The sequence below is a fragment of the Bos mutus genome, chromosome 8 (genome assembly GCF_027580195.1).
Source record: "Bos mutus isolate GX-2022 chromosome 8, NWIPB_WYAK_1.1, whole genome shotgun sequence".
NCBI lineage: Eukaryota > Metazoa > Chordata > Mammalia > Artiodactyla > Bovidae > Bos > Bos mutus.
Genome location: NC_091624.1, coordinates 2,484,428 through 2,502,471, shown reverse-complemented (window position 1 = coordinate 2,502,471; position 18,044 = coordinate 2,484,428). Strand labels below are relative to the sequence as shown.

Here is an 18,044-nt window from a genome sequence, read left to right as displayed (position 1 = left end):
CTTTGAAAAGAGCAACAAAATTAACAAAGTTTTAGTTAAGCTCTTTCCAAAAAAGAGAAGACTCAAATTGCTAAAATCACAAATGAAACAGGAGACATTACTTCCAACATTCAATAAGTGGACGGGAATACTAAGGGATCATCTCCTAAGATTCAGTTTGGTCTCTCACTTTATCCTTAAACCTACCAGCCAGAACCTAAGTGTCACTCTAAGTGAAGGCCATCAAAGGCCTAATTACTAAGGAGGTCTTCAGAAATCATTATGAGAGAGAATTAGGAATTCAAGCTCCTGCATTGAGTTACAGAGTTGCTCAGTCATGTCTGACTCTTTGTGACCCATGGACTGCAGCACACGAGGCTTCCCTGTCTGTCACAAACTCCCAGAGCTTGCTCAAACTCATGTCCATTGAGTCAGTGATGCTATCCAACCATCTCATCCTCTGTCGTCCCCTTCTCCTCCTGCCTTCAACTTTTCCCAACATCAGGGTCTTTTCCAACGAGTCAGTTCTTCGAATCAGGTGGCCAAAGTATTGCAGGTTCAGCTTCAGCCTCAGTCCTTCCAGTGAATATTCAGGACTGATTTCCTTTAGGATTGACTGGTTTGATCTCCTTGCAGTCCAAGGGACTTTTAAGAGTCTTCTCCAACACCACAGTTCAAAAGCATCAATTCTTCAGCACTCAGTTTTCTTTATGGTCCAACTCTCACATCCATACATGAATACTAGAAAAACTATAGCTTTGACTAGACAGACCTTTGTCAGCAAAGTAATGTCTCTGCTTTTTAATATACTGTCTAGGTTGGTCATAGCTTTTCTTCCAAGGAGCAAGTGTTTTTTAATTTCATGACTGCAGTCACCACCTGCAGTGATTTTGGAGCCCAAGAAAATAAAGTCTCTCACTGTTTCCATTGTTTCTCCATATATTTGCCATGATGGGACCAGAAGCCACGATCCTAGTTGTTTGTATGTTAAGTTTTAAGCCAGCTTGTTCACTCTCCTCTTTCACTTTCATCAAGAGGCTCTTTAGTTCTTCTTTACTTTTTGCCATAAGGGTGGTGTCATCTGCATATCTGAGGTTATTGTTATTTCTCCTGGCAATCTTGATTCCATTTTGTGCTTCATCCAGCCCGGCATTTTGCATGATGCACTCTGCATATAAGTTAAACAAGCAGGGTGACAATATAAAGCCTTGATGTACTCCTTTCCCAATTTGGAACCAGTCCATGTCTGGTTCTAACTGTTGCTTCTTGACCTGCATACAGATTTCTCAGGAGGCAGGAAAGATGGTCTGGTATTCCCGTCTCTTGAAGAATTTCCCACAGTTTGTAATGATCCACACAGTCAAGGGTTTTAGCATAGCCAATGAAGCAGAATTAGATGTTTTTCTGGAACTCTCTTGCTTTTTCCATGATCCAATGGATGTTGGCAATTCGTTCTCTGGTTCCTCTGACTTTATAAATCCAGCTTGAACGTCTAGAAGTTCTCAGTTCACATACTGTTGAAGCCTGGCTTGGAGAATTTTGAGCATTACTTTGCCAGCATGTGAGATGAGTGCAATTGTGTGATAGTTTGAACTTTCTTTGGGATTGGAATGAAAACTGACCTTTTCCAGACCTGTGGCCACTGCTGAGTTTTCCAAATTTGCTGGCATATTGAGTGCAACACTTTCACAGCATCATCTTTTAGGATTCGAAATAGTTCAACTGGAATTCTATCATCTCCACTAGCTTTGTTTGTAGTGATGCTTCCTAAGGCCCACTTGACTTCATATTCCAGGATGTCTGGCTCTAGGTGAGTGATCATACCACTATGGTTATCTGGGTCATGAAGATCTTTTTTGTATAGTTCTTCTGTGTATTCTTGCTACCTCTTGTTAATATCTTCTGCTTCTGTTAGGTCCATACCATTTCTGTCCTTCATTGTGTCCATCTTTGTACAAAATGTTCCCTTGGTACCTCTAATTTTCTTGAAGAGATTTTTAGTCTTTCCCATTTTATTGTTTTCCTTTATTTCTTTGCACTGATCACTGAGGAAGGCTTTCTTATCTCTCCTTGTGATTCTTTGGAACTATGCATTCAGATGGGTATATCTTTCCTTTTCTCCTTTGCCTTTTGTTTCTCTTCTTTTTTCATCTATTTGTAAGGCCTCCTCAGACAACCATTTTGCCTTTCTGCATTTCTTTTTTGGGGGGATGGTCTTGATTACCGCCTCCTGTACAATGTCATGAACCTCCACCCATAGTTCTTTAGGCACTCTGTTTATCAGATCCAATCCCTTGAATCTATTTGTCACTCTGGGATTTGATTTAGGTCATACTTGAATGATCTAGTGATGGTGATTGCAGCCATGAAATTAAAAGACGCTTGCTCCTTGGAAGGAAAGATGATGACCAACCTAGACAGCATATTAAAAAGCAGAGATATTACTTTGCCAGCAAAGGTCCGTCTAGTCAAGGCTATGGTTTTTCCAGTAGTCATGTACGAATGTGAGAGTTGGACTATAAAGAAAGCTGAGTGCTGAAGAATTGATAGTTTTGAACTGTGGTGTTGGAGAAGACTCTTGACAGTCCCTTGGACTGCAAGGAGATCCAACCAGTCCATCCTAAAGGAGATCAGTCCTGGGTGTTCATTGGAAGGACTGATGTTGAAGCTGAAACTCCAATATTTTGGCCACCTGATGCAAAGAACTGACTCATTTGAAAAGACCCTGATGCTGGGAAAGACTGAAGGCAGGAGGAGAAGGGGACAACAGAGAATGAGATGGTTGGATGGCATCACTGACTCAATGGACATGAGTTTGAGTAAACTCTGGGAGTTGGTGATGGACAGGGAGGCATGGTGTGCTACAGTCCAAGGGGTCACAAAGAGTCAGACATGACTGAGCAACTGAATTGACTGAGTGACCAGTCTCTGGATTTTGTGTATATTTTTGACAGCTACTTACTAGATTGATAATGAACTATACCAGCATACCATGTTTTGATAATGGATCCTACCTGAATATCATTACAGACTTTAAGGGATATAGCAGTGAGGTGACACAATAAATCTAATTCTCTGTGGGAAAAGAGAAGAAAAAAAAACAACAACCAAGTGTCAGAACAAAACAACAAAAAATAATAGAACTGAAAGTCAGCAATGTACACATTCCAAACTAATAAATATCATCTGAGCTTAGAATTTTTTTTAAGAAAGGATAGATCGTCCTTTCAATTTAAAATGTGGGGCTTTTCATGAATTTTGACTTTTCTAGAGCTCAAAGGGTCTCGTGCTGCTGCTAAGTCGCTTCAGTCGTGTCCAACTCTGTGCGACCCCATAGACTGCAGCCCACTAGGCTCCCCCGGCCCTTGGATTCTCCAGGCAAGAACACTGGAGTGGGTTGCCATTTCCTTCTCCAATGCATGAAAGTGCAAAGTGAAAGAGAAGTCGCTCAGTCGTGTCCGACTCTTAGCGACCCCATGGACTGCAGCCCACCAGGCTCCTCCGTCCATGGGATTTTCCAGGCTACAGTACTGGAGTGGGGTGACATTGCCTTCGCCGCAAAGGGTCTCCTGTGTTGCTTAAATACTAGTTGGGGAGAGAGAAGCATTCACTTAAATGTGAACGTGAAAGGCGCCCCCTGTTGAAAACTACCTGAATTTCTGATTCCTGAATCCATCTCTGCCTCTGAGAAAAATTACAAGTGCTTAAGATGGTTCAAGGGCAACCCACTCCAGTACTCTTGCCTTGAAAATCCCATGGGCCGAGGAGCCTGGTAGGCTGCAGTACAGGGGGTTTCGAAGAGTCGGACACGGCTGAGCGACTTCACTTTCACTCTTCAGTTTCATGCATTGGAGAAGGAAATGGCAACCCACTCCAGTATTCTTGCCCGGAGAATCCCAGGGACGGGGGAGCCTAGTGGGAAGCCATCTTGGGGTCGCACAGAGTCGGACACGACTGAAGTGACTTAGCAGCAGAGCAGCAGCAAGATGGTTCATAATAAGGCCTCTCTTCTTGCTTTAGCTTCTGCACTCCAGATTTTTGGCTGCCATCCTGATTTATTTAACATCAGCTCATTGTCAAGCTCCTTCTCCCCATTCCTCCTGGGGTTTGCACAAGTTGCTCCCTTTGCCAAGCAGATTTTTCCCCACTCCCATACTCCCTTGACTAAGTTCTTTGGTTCTTAGAAGACTTAAGGAAGGATGAGGCGTCATTAGGCAAAGGTCATTTGCCTAATGACCTTTGCCTAATACTGTCCAGGGTACCAGCTGGAAAATGGGAAGCTGGAATGGAGGACCGGTGTCCTTAGAGACCATGTTTTTAAAAAGAATTCACTGTATTTCCCTAGTATTCAGCACAGTAAGTGCTAAATTCTCTTAAACTATGTGTTAAAAATATGTGGTGAAATGCAGCCCTTTCAGGCAGGCCACAGCCGAAGTTTCTTCAGCTGCTTTGGCTTTCCTGTCACAACCTGAGGACTATTCTCAGCCAGGACTCCCAGGCTGCTCTCATTCCCGTAACCTCGGGTGCATGTGAAGCCTAAACTGCGTTCCCTCAGAGGTTCATCTACGTCTGACCTGTCTGGCCCCTGAAGAAGAGAATTCGCCTCAGAAACGGGCCGTGCGAAGGAGGAGCGTGCGAGGCACACTAGTTCAAAGCCAGACGGCCAGCAATGGAAATGCGGGGGCTTGGTGACAGCTACATGGGTCTCTCAGGTCGTCCTCAGGCCCAGCCCCCGCGGAGTGTGTCAAGGCCTGAGCATGAGGAGTCGGCCGCTTCGCCTCACAGAAAAGAGCAGGGCCTCTCGCCGCTGGCAGCGGGAAATCTCGCCTCGCGCGGGCTCCCGCGGGCTCCCACGCGCCTTTGCGCGCCCGCGGCCCTGGCCGACAAAGAGGCGGGAAGCCTGGTCCCGCCCCCAAGCTCCGGGGAGGGGCGTGACCGCTGCAGGCTCCGCCCACGCGGCGCGCACGGCCCCACGGCAACCGGCACAACACAACAAAATGGCTGCTGCGCCGCTGGGCGCCTGAAGGGAACTGCCGGCACCTCTCCGCCCGGCCTCGTCCGGCGGGCTTGCTCGGCCTCGCTCTTTCGTGGTGAGTGCCAGGCCTGGTCTAGGCCGTTCTCCGGCCTCCAGGCGGAGCGGGTGGGGACCAGCGGCGAAGGCGGGAAGGCCTGGACCCAGCGAGGGACGGATTCGGGGCGGGGGCGTGTGCCTGGGAGTTGGGATTGGATGGGAAGGAGGGAGGGCCCGGAACCGGCGTGGGGCGGGGGAGGAGGATGGAGGGAGGTTTGGATTAGAAGTGAGGAGGTCACGAGGTGGGGGCTTTGGGATGAAGGGCCGGAGTGTGGGGAGGTGTGGACGCGGGGGTTCGGCGAGTGAAAGGTAGGGTCCCGCTGCCGAGCGGAGCGGGGTGGAGGTGTGCCAGGTGTCTGCGGGGAATGGCTGGGATACAGGATGGTGTGGGTACCCTGACGGGCGTCCTGAAATCGACCGGAACACAGTACATGGAGGAAAAAAGAGAGTTGGGATATGGGGAAGAAAAAGAAGGGGAAGAGCAAATACTTTGTCGTATAACGGTTAAGGGACAGGTGCATTTTCAAGTCAAAGCTTGGCTTCACGTCTTGATTCTGCTACTGTGCTACTGACCGTCTGTGAGATTTGGGCTTGCTAATGTTTTCTCGTTTGTGAAAATGCTCGCTGACTGCTTTTGAGTGTACCTTGTGTGCCAGATTCGGTTCTACATCCTTGAGTCCTCCCCATTAACTGATTTAGAATTTAAAATAACTTGAACGAGGTTATCATTCCCATCTTAAAAGTGATGAAACTGGATCAGAGAAGTTAAATAATTTGTCTATGTCACACAGAAAGTGGAAAATTAACCTTTGAACTCAGACTTAATTGTAGAACCCAAGCTCTTAGTTCTTAAGGATACATTGTCACTTATAAATGAGGTTAATAATTATCATAATATACATTATCTGCAAGAATTTGTTTGGTAATGTCTTTAGAGTGCTTAGCACAGGCCTTTCTTCACTCATTCAACAAATATTTATTGTGCACCAAATCATACAGCCTCTACTGTATTGTAGCCTAAACTCAAGAAGGAGAAACAAGCAATAATCAAGTTGTTTCACAAATAATCATTTGATTCTACTTGTAAGGTGTTGGGAAGGATGCTATTTGGGGCAGAGACCTGATCCTCTTGTGTGTTTTGAGTGTGGAAGTCCTGCCTTCCCAGCCCTGTATTCTTAGAGCCTCACAGTTCTTGGTGCCTTAAAGTTGTGGAATAAAATTGAATGACTGAAAAAAAATAAACTAATGAAAAGGTTTGGGAAGCTTTTTTTCTCCCATACTTGAGTAGCATGGAGAGAGATGTGAGAGGAGAGCTCCGGATGTTAATAGGATACGGAGGGACACAGATGTCAGGGTGTTAGAAGAGAGAGGCACGTAGATAGCCAGTTGGGTTGAGATGAAGTGGAATGGGTGGAGACTGGAGTGTTTTGTTTGAAGAGGGGATAATTAGAAGCCAGAGTATTTGAATGAATTAGGATGTCAGAATATTTGCTGTGATGAGCAGTTTGGGAAATCGGGATGAATACAGAAATGTGGAGGCAGGGCACTGAAGAGAATTGTAGAGAAATGGAGAAGACTAGTACAGTGTTAGGGAAGAGACTTTGTGGGAGAACTTGGCAGTCAGAATGGGATGAAGGGTGGGAGGCAAAGGTTGACGAGCACAGGATGGGAGAGTTGCCCTTGGTGAGAAATAGGAGTCAGGGTATTTGAAAGGACTAGTTGGAGAATAAGAGTGTTTAAATGTGTCAGAGGGTATGGGATGAAGTCGAATTATAGGGAAAGTACTGAGATGTGATTAAAGGGCTAAGGGGTGCCATGGAGAGGGATATGGAGGTCAAGAAATGGGGATGGATATTTGCTTATTGGAGTAGCTGGGAAGAGAGATGGAAGGTTTGGGAATTATAGAGATCTGCTTCATTTGGATGGAGAAGGCAATGGTATGCCGCTCCAGTACTCTTGCCTGGAAAATCCCATGGATGGAGGAGCCTGGTAGGCTGCAGTCCATGGGGTTGCAGAGTTGGACATGACTGAGCAACTTCACTTTCACTTTTCACTCTCATGCATTGGAGAAGGAAATGGCAACCCACTCCAGTGTTCTTGCCTGGAGAATCCCAGGGACGGGGGAGCCTGGCAGGCTGCTGTCTTTGGGGTCGCACAGAGTCGGACACCACTGAAGTGACTTAGCAGCAGCAGCAGCCTAATTTGGAAAAGATAAGAGATGATGGAATCTTAGAAAGGCTGGATAGAGGTGAAGGTGTAGACTCTACTAAGCTGTGGTGGAGGGGATTGTTAGATCAAGGCCAGTTTCTGAATCTGAGGACAGGATGCTCAATCATATGACTTTGATTATCACATCATTCCAGTGGCTTTCTTTTATTCTGCAGACTTACCTTCCGGGTTTGCAAAATGTATCTCCAGCTCTGGACTTGTTTTGATTTCAGTTTATCCTTCCCCTTCACACACACCAGCCCTGCCTCTCGTCTCTGTCTTCTCTTTTCTATTGCTCGGTCTTTCTGTTGTTTATGTAATTGCAGACCGCAGCCTTGGTCAAGCAGCATCGCTCGCTCTCTCTTAAACTCGTGGTTCAAGGTTTTACTGCTGCCAGGTGTCCTTCCTCAAGTACAGTAAATCCTTAAGCCCATATTACTGAGTTAGCTCTTCTGTGAGATCGTATGTCCAGGCTTTACAGGGGCTATGGCGACCCAGGGAGGAGGTCTGGGAATGCACTGTGACTTCAAAGCCATCCTTTAATCTTTCAGGTTACAATTCATTAAAGGAAGGAGTTGATTTTGATTTCTGGAATCCATTCTAATATATTTATTTAACTCTATTATTGAGTAGGGCAGAGTTTTTCTAATCAAGAGAGATCTCATGATATTCTAGTGAGGCCCAAAGAGTCTTGGTCATTAGGATGTTGTGAGAGGAATTCAGGATGGTTCAATATTTTAAGAAGTTAGAGATAAGACTAAAGTGCAGGGTATAAAATAATTGTGTTGCATAAAAATGTAGGATGTACATGCATTTTTAAACCAAGAAACTAAAAATGTGTATAAAGCATATCTCTGGAGCATGTAGCATGCTGTCATTCTAATCTTATCATTTTCTGTCATGCTATGAGATAGAGAAGGACATACAGAAGTGGGAACTGGGCCCTGTACCACTCCTCTTTTATTTTTTAAGTCCTTTGCCCTTATGAAAATTGTATTTAACTCAGGAATGAATAAAATTGTGTTATTAAAGCACATGCCTCTTAGCTCTTTCAAGCTTGAGTATATCATTATTTAGAAAGAGAGCACCAGTACAATCTAACACAGAATGAGGCGTATTACAAAGAGACTTTTTGCCTTGGCAGAATGTTAAGATAGAAATTGTTTGCCACACTTGTGAAATTAGGTCCTAAAGCTTTGTGGTTAAGACATCAATAGCAGTTGTGTGAATTGAGGGAAGCTTTTCTGACCTTTGTGGATGATTTGACATGAAAAAAACTAAAGAGAAAGTAAAGACATAGATTTGCAGTTTAAAGTGATCTAGATTGTAGAACAAGGCAGTTGTCCTTGTTGTACTATATACCTGTGAAACAATAATCACTTTTTAAAAAAATTTAGCAGGTTTTTGCTGCCTTCAAACTAGTCTCCAAGACGCTAGATCGTGAGTTCAGTGGTGCTTTTGTTGTATTAAATTTTCTGTTTTTCCTTCAAAAAAATTAAAATGTTTTAAAAAGCTACCATTTATTTTTATTTATTTTCCTTCCTTCCTGTTTTTATTTTATTATTTCTTTTGGCCATGCCTCACACAGCCTGTGGGGCTTAGTTCCCTGACCAGGGATCGAACCCACAGCCCCTGAATTGGAAGCATGGAAACTTAACCACTGGACAGCTGGGAAAGTCCCTGGCATTAGGATTTGAGCTATCCAAAAACTTTGGGTTGCAGATTACTTTTCTAAAAATAGTTTGTGTTTTGTCTCCACACTTTAGGGCTTCCCTGGTGGCTCGGTAGAGAGTCTGCCTGCAGTGCAGGAGACCCAGGTTCAACCCCTGAGTCGGGAAGACCCTCTGGACGAGGGAATGGCTACCCACTCCGGTATTCTTGCCTGGAGAATCCCATGGACAGAGGAGTCTGGTGGGCTGCAGTCCATGGGATTGCAAAGAGTTGGACCCAACTGGGTGACTAACATCTACACATACACACACTGCATTTTCAGTAGTGAGGGTATGGGAGATTATGGATACTGAGCAAAGTAGAAGCATTGTTAATGCAGCTTGTTCGAGACCTATACATCTTATAACATTTTTTGGTCTAAAAGTTTGGCAGATTTATAATTTTTGCAGTGTGCTTATAAGAGCAGTTGTATATCATGAAAATCTTTTTTGCATAAACCTGACTTGTAAGTTAGGACTCTTGGTATTGAGGACTGATACTGCTCATGAAGATAGCCTTTTGTTGAAGTATTGAATAGCATTTTATTGTTTCTAGGTTCTTTATGAATAATGCATTCTATAAATAGTAATTATCTGCCATCTTCTAAGCTCTGTTCTTGGCCTGGAATACATCAGTGAATAATATCGCTACTTTCATGGAACTTAAATTCTACTAGGTTAATTGTGTGATTTGACTTACAAGTTAATTTGAGAGAAGAACTGATTCTCATCATTACTCCAGCTAGCGTTCTATCTGAGTTTGGACTTTTACCTAATACCACTGGATTTGGCAGTGATTTCTTGGATATGAAATCAAAGGCACAGGCGGCAAAAGGAAAAATAGACCAGTTGGATTTCTTTAAAAATTTTAAATGAGTATCAAATGACAATATCTCAGGGACCTCCCTGGTGGCTCAGAGGTAAAGAATCGCCTGCCAGTGCAGGAGACACGGGTCTGATCCCTAGGCCAGGAAGATCCCACATGCCACAGAGCAGCTAAGCCCGTGTGCCACAACTACTGAGCCTGTGCTCTAGAGCAGAGGAGCCCCGGTGAGTGAAGCCAGCGCACCCTAGAGCCCATGCTTCGCAACAAGAGAAGCCGCCACAAGAAGAAGTCCCCGCACTTCTTGAGAAAAGCCCAGGCAGCAGCGGAAGACCCAGCACACTAAAATAAACAGTTTTATTTTTTAAGACAGTATCAATTAGTAGAAAGGAAACCACAGGGTGGGAGAAAACTTTTACAAATGATTTATTTGACTAAAGTTAATATGCAGACTATATAGTGAGAACTCCTGAAAAGATTAAAAAAAAGAAAGACCAAAGGCAAGCATTTGCACCAGAAATTAGATATAGAGGGCGGTGCGGCTCCAGCCCACAGAGTCTGGGAAAGTAGTGACAGATGTGAGGCTAGAGAGACAGGGCCACATCCCGCGGGCTCGCATAGATCATGATAAATATTTCATTTATTACAGACCCATAGATGAACCTTTTAAATAGGTCACTCTGGCCGCAATGTAGTGGTGGAAGAGGAAGGGAAGGGAGCTTATAGACAAATCAGCTAGAAGCTGTTACAGTCGTCTGATGAGTGTGTGAATTAGAGTAGACGAGAGGGGAGATGGAAAGAAGGGGACTAATTTGAGGGATACTTAGGAAGTAGAATTGACAAAACTTGGTGACTGATTGGTTTTGGGAAGAAGGAAGTGACTCCCAGTTTCTGGCTTATTCCCAAGAGCATTGTCCACTAGTAAGGGAACGCTGGGGGAGGAACAGGATGGGAAGAAAATGAGGGCGGGATGAGGGAAATGATACGTTCAATCTGGACATGATTCAGGATGCCAATGAGATGTCAGGTAGACAGTTGAGAATAGGTGTCTGGACTCAGAAGAGTTGGATTGAAAATATAAACATCAGTAAAAAGGTGGCATTGGGAATCATGGGTGTACATTAGGTTGTCTCAATTAAGTTTAGAGAGAGATCAGAGGAGACCTGAGGAGCTCTGACATTTAAAGAGTGAATGGATGCGCCTTGGCCAGGAAAGGAGGCTGAGGAGTGGCCAGGGAGACGGGAGGAGAGTGTGGTGTCCCAGAAGCCAGAGGAAGAAACTGTTGCAGGAACGAGAGAGCACTGATCAGCGTGAAATGCTGCTGGTTGTCAAGTATTTCCAGCTTTATGCACTCTAGAACTCTTTGTAAGTAGAAGAGGCACTGTGACTAGTTTGGTCCCATAAACTGAGAACCAAAGTGACAGATGAGGCTTCTGGCTGGAGTACATGTCAGTACAAGACCTTCTGGAGGTCTCTCTTCCCTCTGGTAAGGTAATCACCAGTGTCTGAAATGATGTCTGCTTGCATCAGCTTGGAGTAGTGTGAGTTCTAGCATCTATAACTTCTGAATTTAAAATTTTGTAGGCTTGAAAATTTTAGAAATAGACTAATAGTTTTGATAGCTCTAAAAATTAACATTGTTAAATATACTGGAAACTCTTACAGGTTTTGATGGATACCTGGCTTTATTCTTGCAATGAAGAAAGGTCCTCAGCAAAAAATTTCCAAAACAAAGATGCCATCATCATCTCACTCTCCTAGTCCATCATCTCTTACGTCCAATATGAGATCTAGGTCACTTTCACCTTTAAACGGATCTGAGACTCTGCCTTTTCATTCTGGAAGACAGTGGTATGAGCAAGTCGAGATTATGGGTGAAAACACTATGCTTTTGGACCACCATGACCAGAAAGGTAATGCTTTTTAATCTACAAATTTCACCAAATACTCTTCTAAGTACAGATGGAAAATATTGAACTTACATTTTTGGTCCAACTATAACATGTATCCATCCTACTAGTAACTTGACCCATTGTTTTTGACAGAAATTGTCTAAGGACAGTGGAGGATGGAGGCTTCCGGTTGAGGGCGAAGGGTTAGGAGAAGGGTTTCCAGAAAGAGGAAGCTTTATCTCCTGTGGCAGGAGAGTGCTTTAAAGTTCATGTGCCAGTTTACCATCGTCCTTGGTTGAGGGGAAGGCATATCTGCTCACTTCAGAATGGAGTGCCTTAATTCAGTATAAACATGTTGTCCACCCCTGGGCTGTTCCAGGCTGCTTATCGGCAAGCTACCAATCTGTGAATGGACTGATTCTCACATCAGGGACACATATGAATGTTCACCAAGGTTTTTATGTTTTTCTTAAAAGCATTCTGTCAGTCTAGGAATCTGTTTTCAAAAATGGGTTCTTTTCTTAAGAAATTTACTTACTGTGATTAAATACAAAGAAAACTTTTTTGTGATTTCTTTGCTATGTCATGAAATCATGGTCATCAAATTCTATTGATGAATACTGCTGCTGCTGCTGCTAAGTTGTTAGTTTTAAAAACTAACATTAAAATACTGCTAAAAACCTCAGTGCTGCCCATACTTAAAAGTATAAATTTTAGATTCATCTGCTAGGTTCAAGTCCTAGATTTGCACATTTTTAGCTGTAAGAGTTGAACAAATTATTTTTCTAATTTTTTTTATAAAGGAGAATAGTAATTTCTATCCCAAAGGTTTGTTGTACAAATTGCATTTTTTAATGTAAAGCATTTAATACAAAGCTTACACACAGTTAATATTTATGAAGTATAACTTATTGTCATCATTATGAAATGCTACATAAAGTAAAATATTAGTTAAATATTCCAATTAGAACTAGCCAGCTGTTTTTACAATTGCATGGTCTAAATTTTTGTTGTTGTTGTTTAACATTAAGACAGTTTGTTTCTCAAAGTATTCATGTCTTCCTCTTTTGATAATGATCTGTTTGCATAACTTCAGAAGCTGATTCACATGCAGGAGTTCGATATATTACAGAAGCCCTTGTTAAAAAACTTACTAAACAGGAAAATTTGGCCTTGGTAAAATCTCTGAACCTTTCACTTTCCAAAGATGGTGGCAAGAAATTTAAGGTAGGTTACCAACATTTCTGAATACAGACATTATTTTAATTTTTGTGCTTTAAAATGAAAAAATAAATATATCTGGGATTTACAGTACTATTTCATCCTAATGTCGCTGGATTTGTTGCAGATCTTTTACTGTTTCTAGTGACAGTTCTCCATCAGAAGTGTGAAGTGTGACTTCTTCAAATTCATAACCTCCTGTTATTCTACATGTTAGTGATTCTCTCTAGAAAGCGTCAGCAAACTACAGTCTAAATGCCAGGTTAGGCCTACTGCTTGTTTTTGTTAATAAAGCTTTATTGGAGCACAGCTACACTCATTTATTTCCATATTGCCTGTGGCTGTTTTTGTGTTACAATATCAGAAGTAAGTGATTGTCAAAGAAACTATATATGCCTCACAAAGCCAAAAAATATTTACTACCTGGCCTTTTGCAGAAAAAGATTACTGATCCCTGCTCCAAACTGTTTACTACTTTATTCTATTCATAAACTATACACCATGAGTACACTGGAATTTAATTTTTATTTTTTAATAAAAATAATTTCTTATTGTTTATTTTATTATTATTTTATTATTTTTGTTTATTATTATTATTTTTATTATTTACAACTTAATATTTTTGGTTGGAAAAAATATAAACTTAGATGCCTCCAGTCACAAAAATTAATTCCAGGAGATTGACAATCGTAATGAAAACAAAACAAAAATCAACCAACAAAAGCGCTATCAGAGTATTAGGAAAGAATGTATTTTTAATCTTAGAGTTGGGAAGGCCCTCTAATCGAACACTAACCCTAGTACCACAAAGAAAAATACTGACAAATTTAGCTTACATAAAGATTAAAAAGTGGTGTTTAACGAATTATTATCTTTTAAAAAGTTAAAGAAAAACAACAAGCTGGCAGGTAGTGTCTTCAGCATGTGTAACAGTATCCGCATAATATAAAGAGCACCTGTGATTCAATAGAAAGAGACACCAAATGGTAAATGTGCAGAGGATAAGTCTGTTCACAAAAGTGTTATAAATGGCTGTTAACATGAAAGTATATTCAGTTTCATTAATGTCAAAGAGATGAGAAATAGAACAATGGTTTGATGCCATTTCTCATCTTGTATGTCTAATAGATAAGAATTAAAAAGATTATTTCAGCATTCAGAAAGATGTGAGAAATGGATCTTCTCATTTGGTCTTAGTGGATGTATAGATGGGTACAGGATTTTAGGAAAACAGTTTGATAGTATTTATCAAAATTTCAAATGTACTTATTTGATCCAGCAATTAAGTTTATACTTACTGAGTTTATACTCACCAACATAGCAGTTCTATTTCTTGATGTCTGTTAATATTTACACATGTATCCAAAAGTATCTGAAAAGTAATGTTTATTAGGCATTATTTAAAATAGAAAAATTGAAAATAACCAGTTGTCTGTCAGTAGGGAATTGCTTAAAAATTATAGTGCAGTATACCATGAAATGGCCTTCTCTGGTGGCTCAGTGGTTAAGAATCCATCTGCAGTGCAGGAGTTGCAGGAGACATAGGTTTAATCCCTGGTCAGGAAGATCCCCTGAAGGAGGGCATGGCAGCCCACTCCAGTATTCTTGCCTGGAGAATCCCATGGACAGAGGAGCCTGGTGGGCTACAGTCCATAGGGTCATAAAGAGTTGGATACAACTGAAGTGACTTAGCATGCACGCACACCATGAAATCCTTTCAAGTGTCTTGGAAAACAAGAACAGAAACAAACTCCCAGAACTCTTACGTATTAATGTGGGGAATGGTCCAGTATATTTAATGGAAAAAACAAATTCTGAAGTATTTTTAGTAAGGTCTCAAAATACTTTTTTAATGAATAGAAAGGTGTGTGTGTATATACATCGGTCTGTTAACAAGGGTTACCTTTGAGCAGTGAGATTTTTTGGTGGGGAAGCTGAACTGGAGACCTGATGAAGAGAGCTTTTTATGTTTTGTTTTAAATTTTAATTAGAATATATTTATGTTTTATGTAATTAAATAGGAAAAAAGGAGACATCCTGGAGTTTAAAGATTGTAAAAATAAAATATCAAGTTAGTAAATCCGTACTGTGTGGTTTCTATATACGCCAGGTATTACATTAGGCTGTAGGAATAAATATAGAAGTGAATAAGCTTAGTTTCTGATTTTGGGAACTTAGTGTGAAAAATGCCTATTCTGATTTTGGGAACTTAGTGTGGAAAATGCCTAGAATTAAGAGGAGAAATATTGAGGAGGAGTCAAAGGAAGTGAGTGGGTCTGGGAGAGACAGACCCAGTGAAAAAGTCTGAACGCGCTGTTGGAATAGAAGATCCAAGAGTGTGATGGATGGAGACCAGAGAAGGAAGAACTTCAGGAGAAACAGATGTGCTGTAAAATGTCAGAGCAACATCTAACAGCATGAAAACTTGGAAGAAGTTGTTTGATTTGGCAGTGTAAAAAGCCTTCTCCATTCTTGAAGCCCACCAGCTTCATTCTTTTAGGGTCTTTGCTGTTTGTTTTTTTTTCTGCCTGGTATTCTCTGTCTTAAGAGAAGACTCTACACATGGACATCACCAGATGGTCGACACAGAAATCAGATTGATTATATTCTTTGCAGCCAAAGACGGAGGAGCTCTATACAGTCAACAAAAATAAGACCAGGAGCTGACTGTGGCTCAGATCATGAACTCCTTATTGCCAAATTCAGACTGAAATTGAAGAAAGTAGGGAAAACCACTAGACCATTCAGGTATGACCTAAATCAAATTCCTTATTATACAGTGGAAGTGAGAAATAGATTTAAGGGACTAGATCTGATAGAGTGCCTGATGAACTATGGACGGAGGTTCGTGATATTGTACAGGAGACAGGAATCAAGACCATCCCCATGGAAAAGAAATGCAAAAAAGCAAAATGGCTCTCTGGGGAGGCCTTACAAATAGCTGTGAAAGAAGAGAAGCGAAAAGCAAAGGAGAAAAGGAAAGATATAAGCATCTGAATATAGAATTCCAAAGAATGGCAAGGAGAGATAAGAAAGCCTTCCTCAGTGATCAATGCAAAGAAATAAGAGGAAAACAACAGAATGGGAAAGGCTAGAGATCTCTTCAAGAAAATTAGAGATACCAAGGGAACTTTTCATGCAAAGGTGGGCTCGATAAAGGACAGAAATGGTATGGACCTAACAGAAGCAGAAGATATTGACAAGAGGTGGCAAGGATGCACAGAAGAACTGTACAAAAAAGATCTTCACGACCAAGATAATCACAATGGTGTGATCACTCACCTAGAGCCAGACGTCCTGGAATGTGAAGTCAAGTGGGCCTTAGAAAGCATCACTATGAACAAAGCTAGTGGAGGTGATGGAATTCCAGTTGAGCTATTTCAAATCCTGGAAGATGATGCTGTGAAAGTGCTTCACTCAATATGCCAGCAAATTTGGAAAACTCAGCAGTGGCCACAGGACTGCAAAAGGTCAGTTTTCATTCCAATTCCAAAGAGAGGCAATGCCAAAGAATGCTCAAACTACCGCACAATTGCACTCATCTCACACACTAGTAAAGTAATGCTCAAAATTCTCCAAGCCAGGCTTCAGCAATACATGAACCGTGAACTTCCAGATGTTCAAGCTGGTTTTAGAAAAGGCAGAGGAACCAGAGACCAAATTGCCAACATCCGCTGGATCATGGAAAAAGCAAGAGAGTTCCAGAAAAGCATCTATTTCTGCTTTATTGACTATGCCAAAGCCTTTGACTATGTGGATCACAATAAACTGTGGAAAATTCTGAAAGAGATGGGAATACCAGACCACCTGACCTGCCTCTTGAGAAATTTGTATGCAGGTCAGGAAGCAACAGTTAGAACTGGACATGGAACAACAGACTGATTCCAAATAGGAAAAGGAGTACGTCAAGGCTGTGTATTGTCACCCTGTTTATTTAACTTATATGCAGAGTGCATTATGAGAAATGCTGGGCTGGAAGAAGCACAAGCTGGAATCAAGATTGCCAGGAGAAATATCAATAACCTCAGATATGCAGATGACACCACCCTATGGCAGAAAGTGAAGAGGAACTAAAAAGCCTCTTGATGAAGGTGAAAGAGGAGAGTGAAAAAGTTGGCTTAAAGCTCAACATTCAGAAATCGAAGATCATGGCATCCGGTCCCATCACTTCATGGGAAATAGATGGGGAAACAGTGGAAACAGTGTCAGACTTTATTTTTTGGGGCTCCAAAATCACTGCAGATGGTGACTGCAGCCATGAAATTACAAGATGCTTACTCCTTGGAAGAAAAGTTATGACCAACCTAGATAGCATATTGAAAAGCAAAGACATTACTTTGCCAACAAAGGTCCATGTAGCCAAGGCTATGGTTTTTCCTGTGGTCATGTATGGATGTGAGAGTCGGACTGTGAAGAAAGCTGAGCACCGAAGAATTGATGCTTTTGAAGTGTGGTGTTGGAGAAGATTCTTGAGAGTCCCTTGGACTGCAGGGAGATCCAACCAGTCCATTCTGAAGGAGATCAGCCCTGGGATTTCTTTGGAAGGACTGATGCTAAAGCTGAAACTCCAGTATTTTGGCCACCTCATACAAAGAGTTGACTGACTGGAAAATACTCTGATGCTGGGAGGGATTGGGGGCAGGAGGAGAAGGGGACGACAGAGGATGAGATGGCTGGATGGCATCACGGACTCGATGGACGTGAGTTTGGGTGAACTCTGGGAGTTGGTGATGGACAGGGAGGCCTGGCGTGCTGCGATTCATGGGGTTACAAAGAGTTGGACACAACTGAGCGACTGAACTGAACTGAGTGGCAAATAAGGGTGGTAACGTGAAAGCTGAGTAGGAAACAGGTGTTGTGTGAGGTGATTTGTATCATATAAAGGAGACTGAGCTTGTTTCCAATGGAAACAATGAAAACAGTGACAAACTTTAATTTCCTGGGTTCCAGAATCACTGCAGATGGTGACTGGAGTCATGAAATTAAAAGACGCTTGCTCCTTGGAAGAAAAGCTATGATCAACCTAGACAGCATATTAAAAAGCAGAGATATCACCTTGCCGACAAAGCCCCGTCTAGTTAAGGCTATGGTTTTTCCAGTAGTCATGTATGGTTGTGAGAGTTGGACTATAAAGAAAGCTG

At 42.0% G+C, this 18,044-nt stretch overlaps 1 protein-coding gene across 8 annotated transcripts in view; it reads left to right on the top strand.

Annotated features, from left to right (window-relative positions):
- Positions 1–4,942: 4,942 nt before the first annotated feature.
- The window catches only part of CNTRL (centriolin), an 89,785-nt gene continuing 76,683 nt past the window's right edge, over positions 4,943–18,044 (top strand). For 7 of the 8 annotated variants that reach the window (XR_011465021.1, XM_070374978.1, XM_070374979.1 and 4 more), the window contains exons 1-3: positions 4,943–5,069; positions 11,456–11,703; positions 12,779–12,909. Coding sequence is in view for 7 of the 8 variants with exons in the window: in XM_070374978.1 (XP_070231079.1) it covers positions 11,487–11,703; positions 12,779–12,909 (348 nt within the window). In the remaining variant the exon portion in view is untranslated. The remainder of the gene's footprint in view (positions 5,070–11,455; positions 11,704–12,778; positions 12,910–18,044) is intronic. The other variant, XM_070374980.1, reaches the window with a different exon arrangement.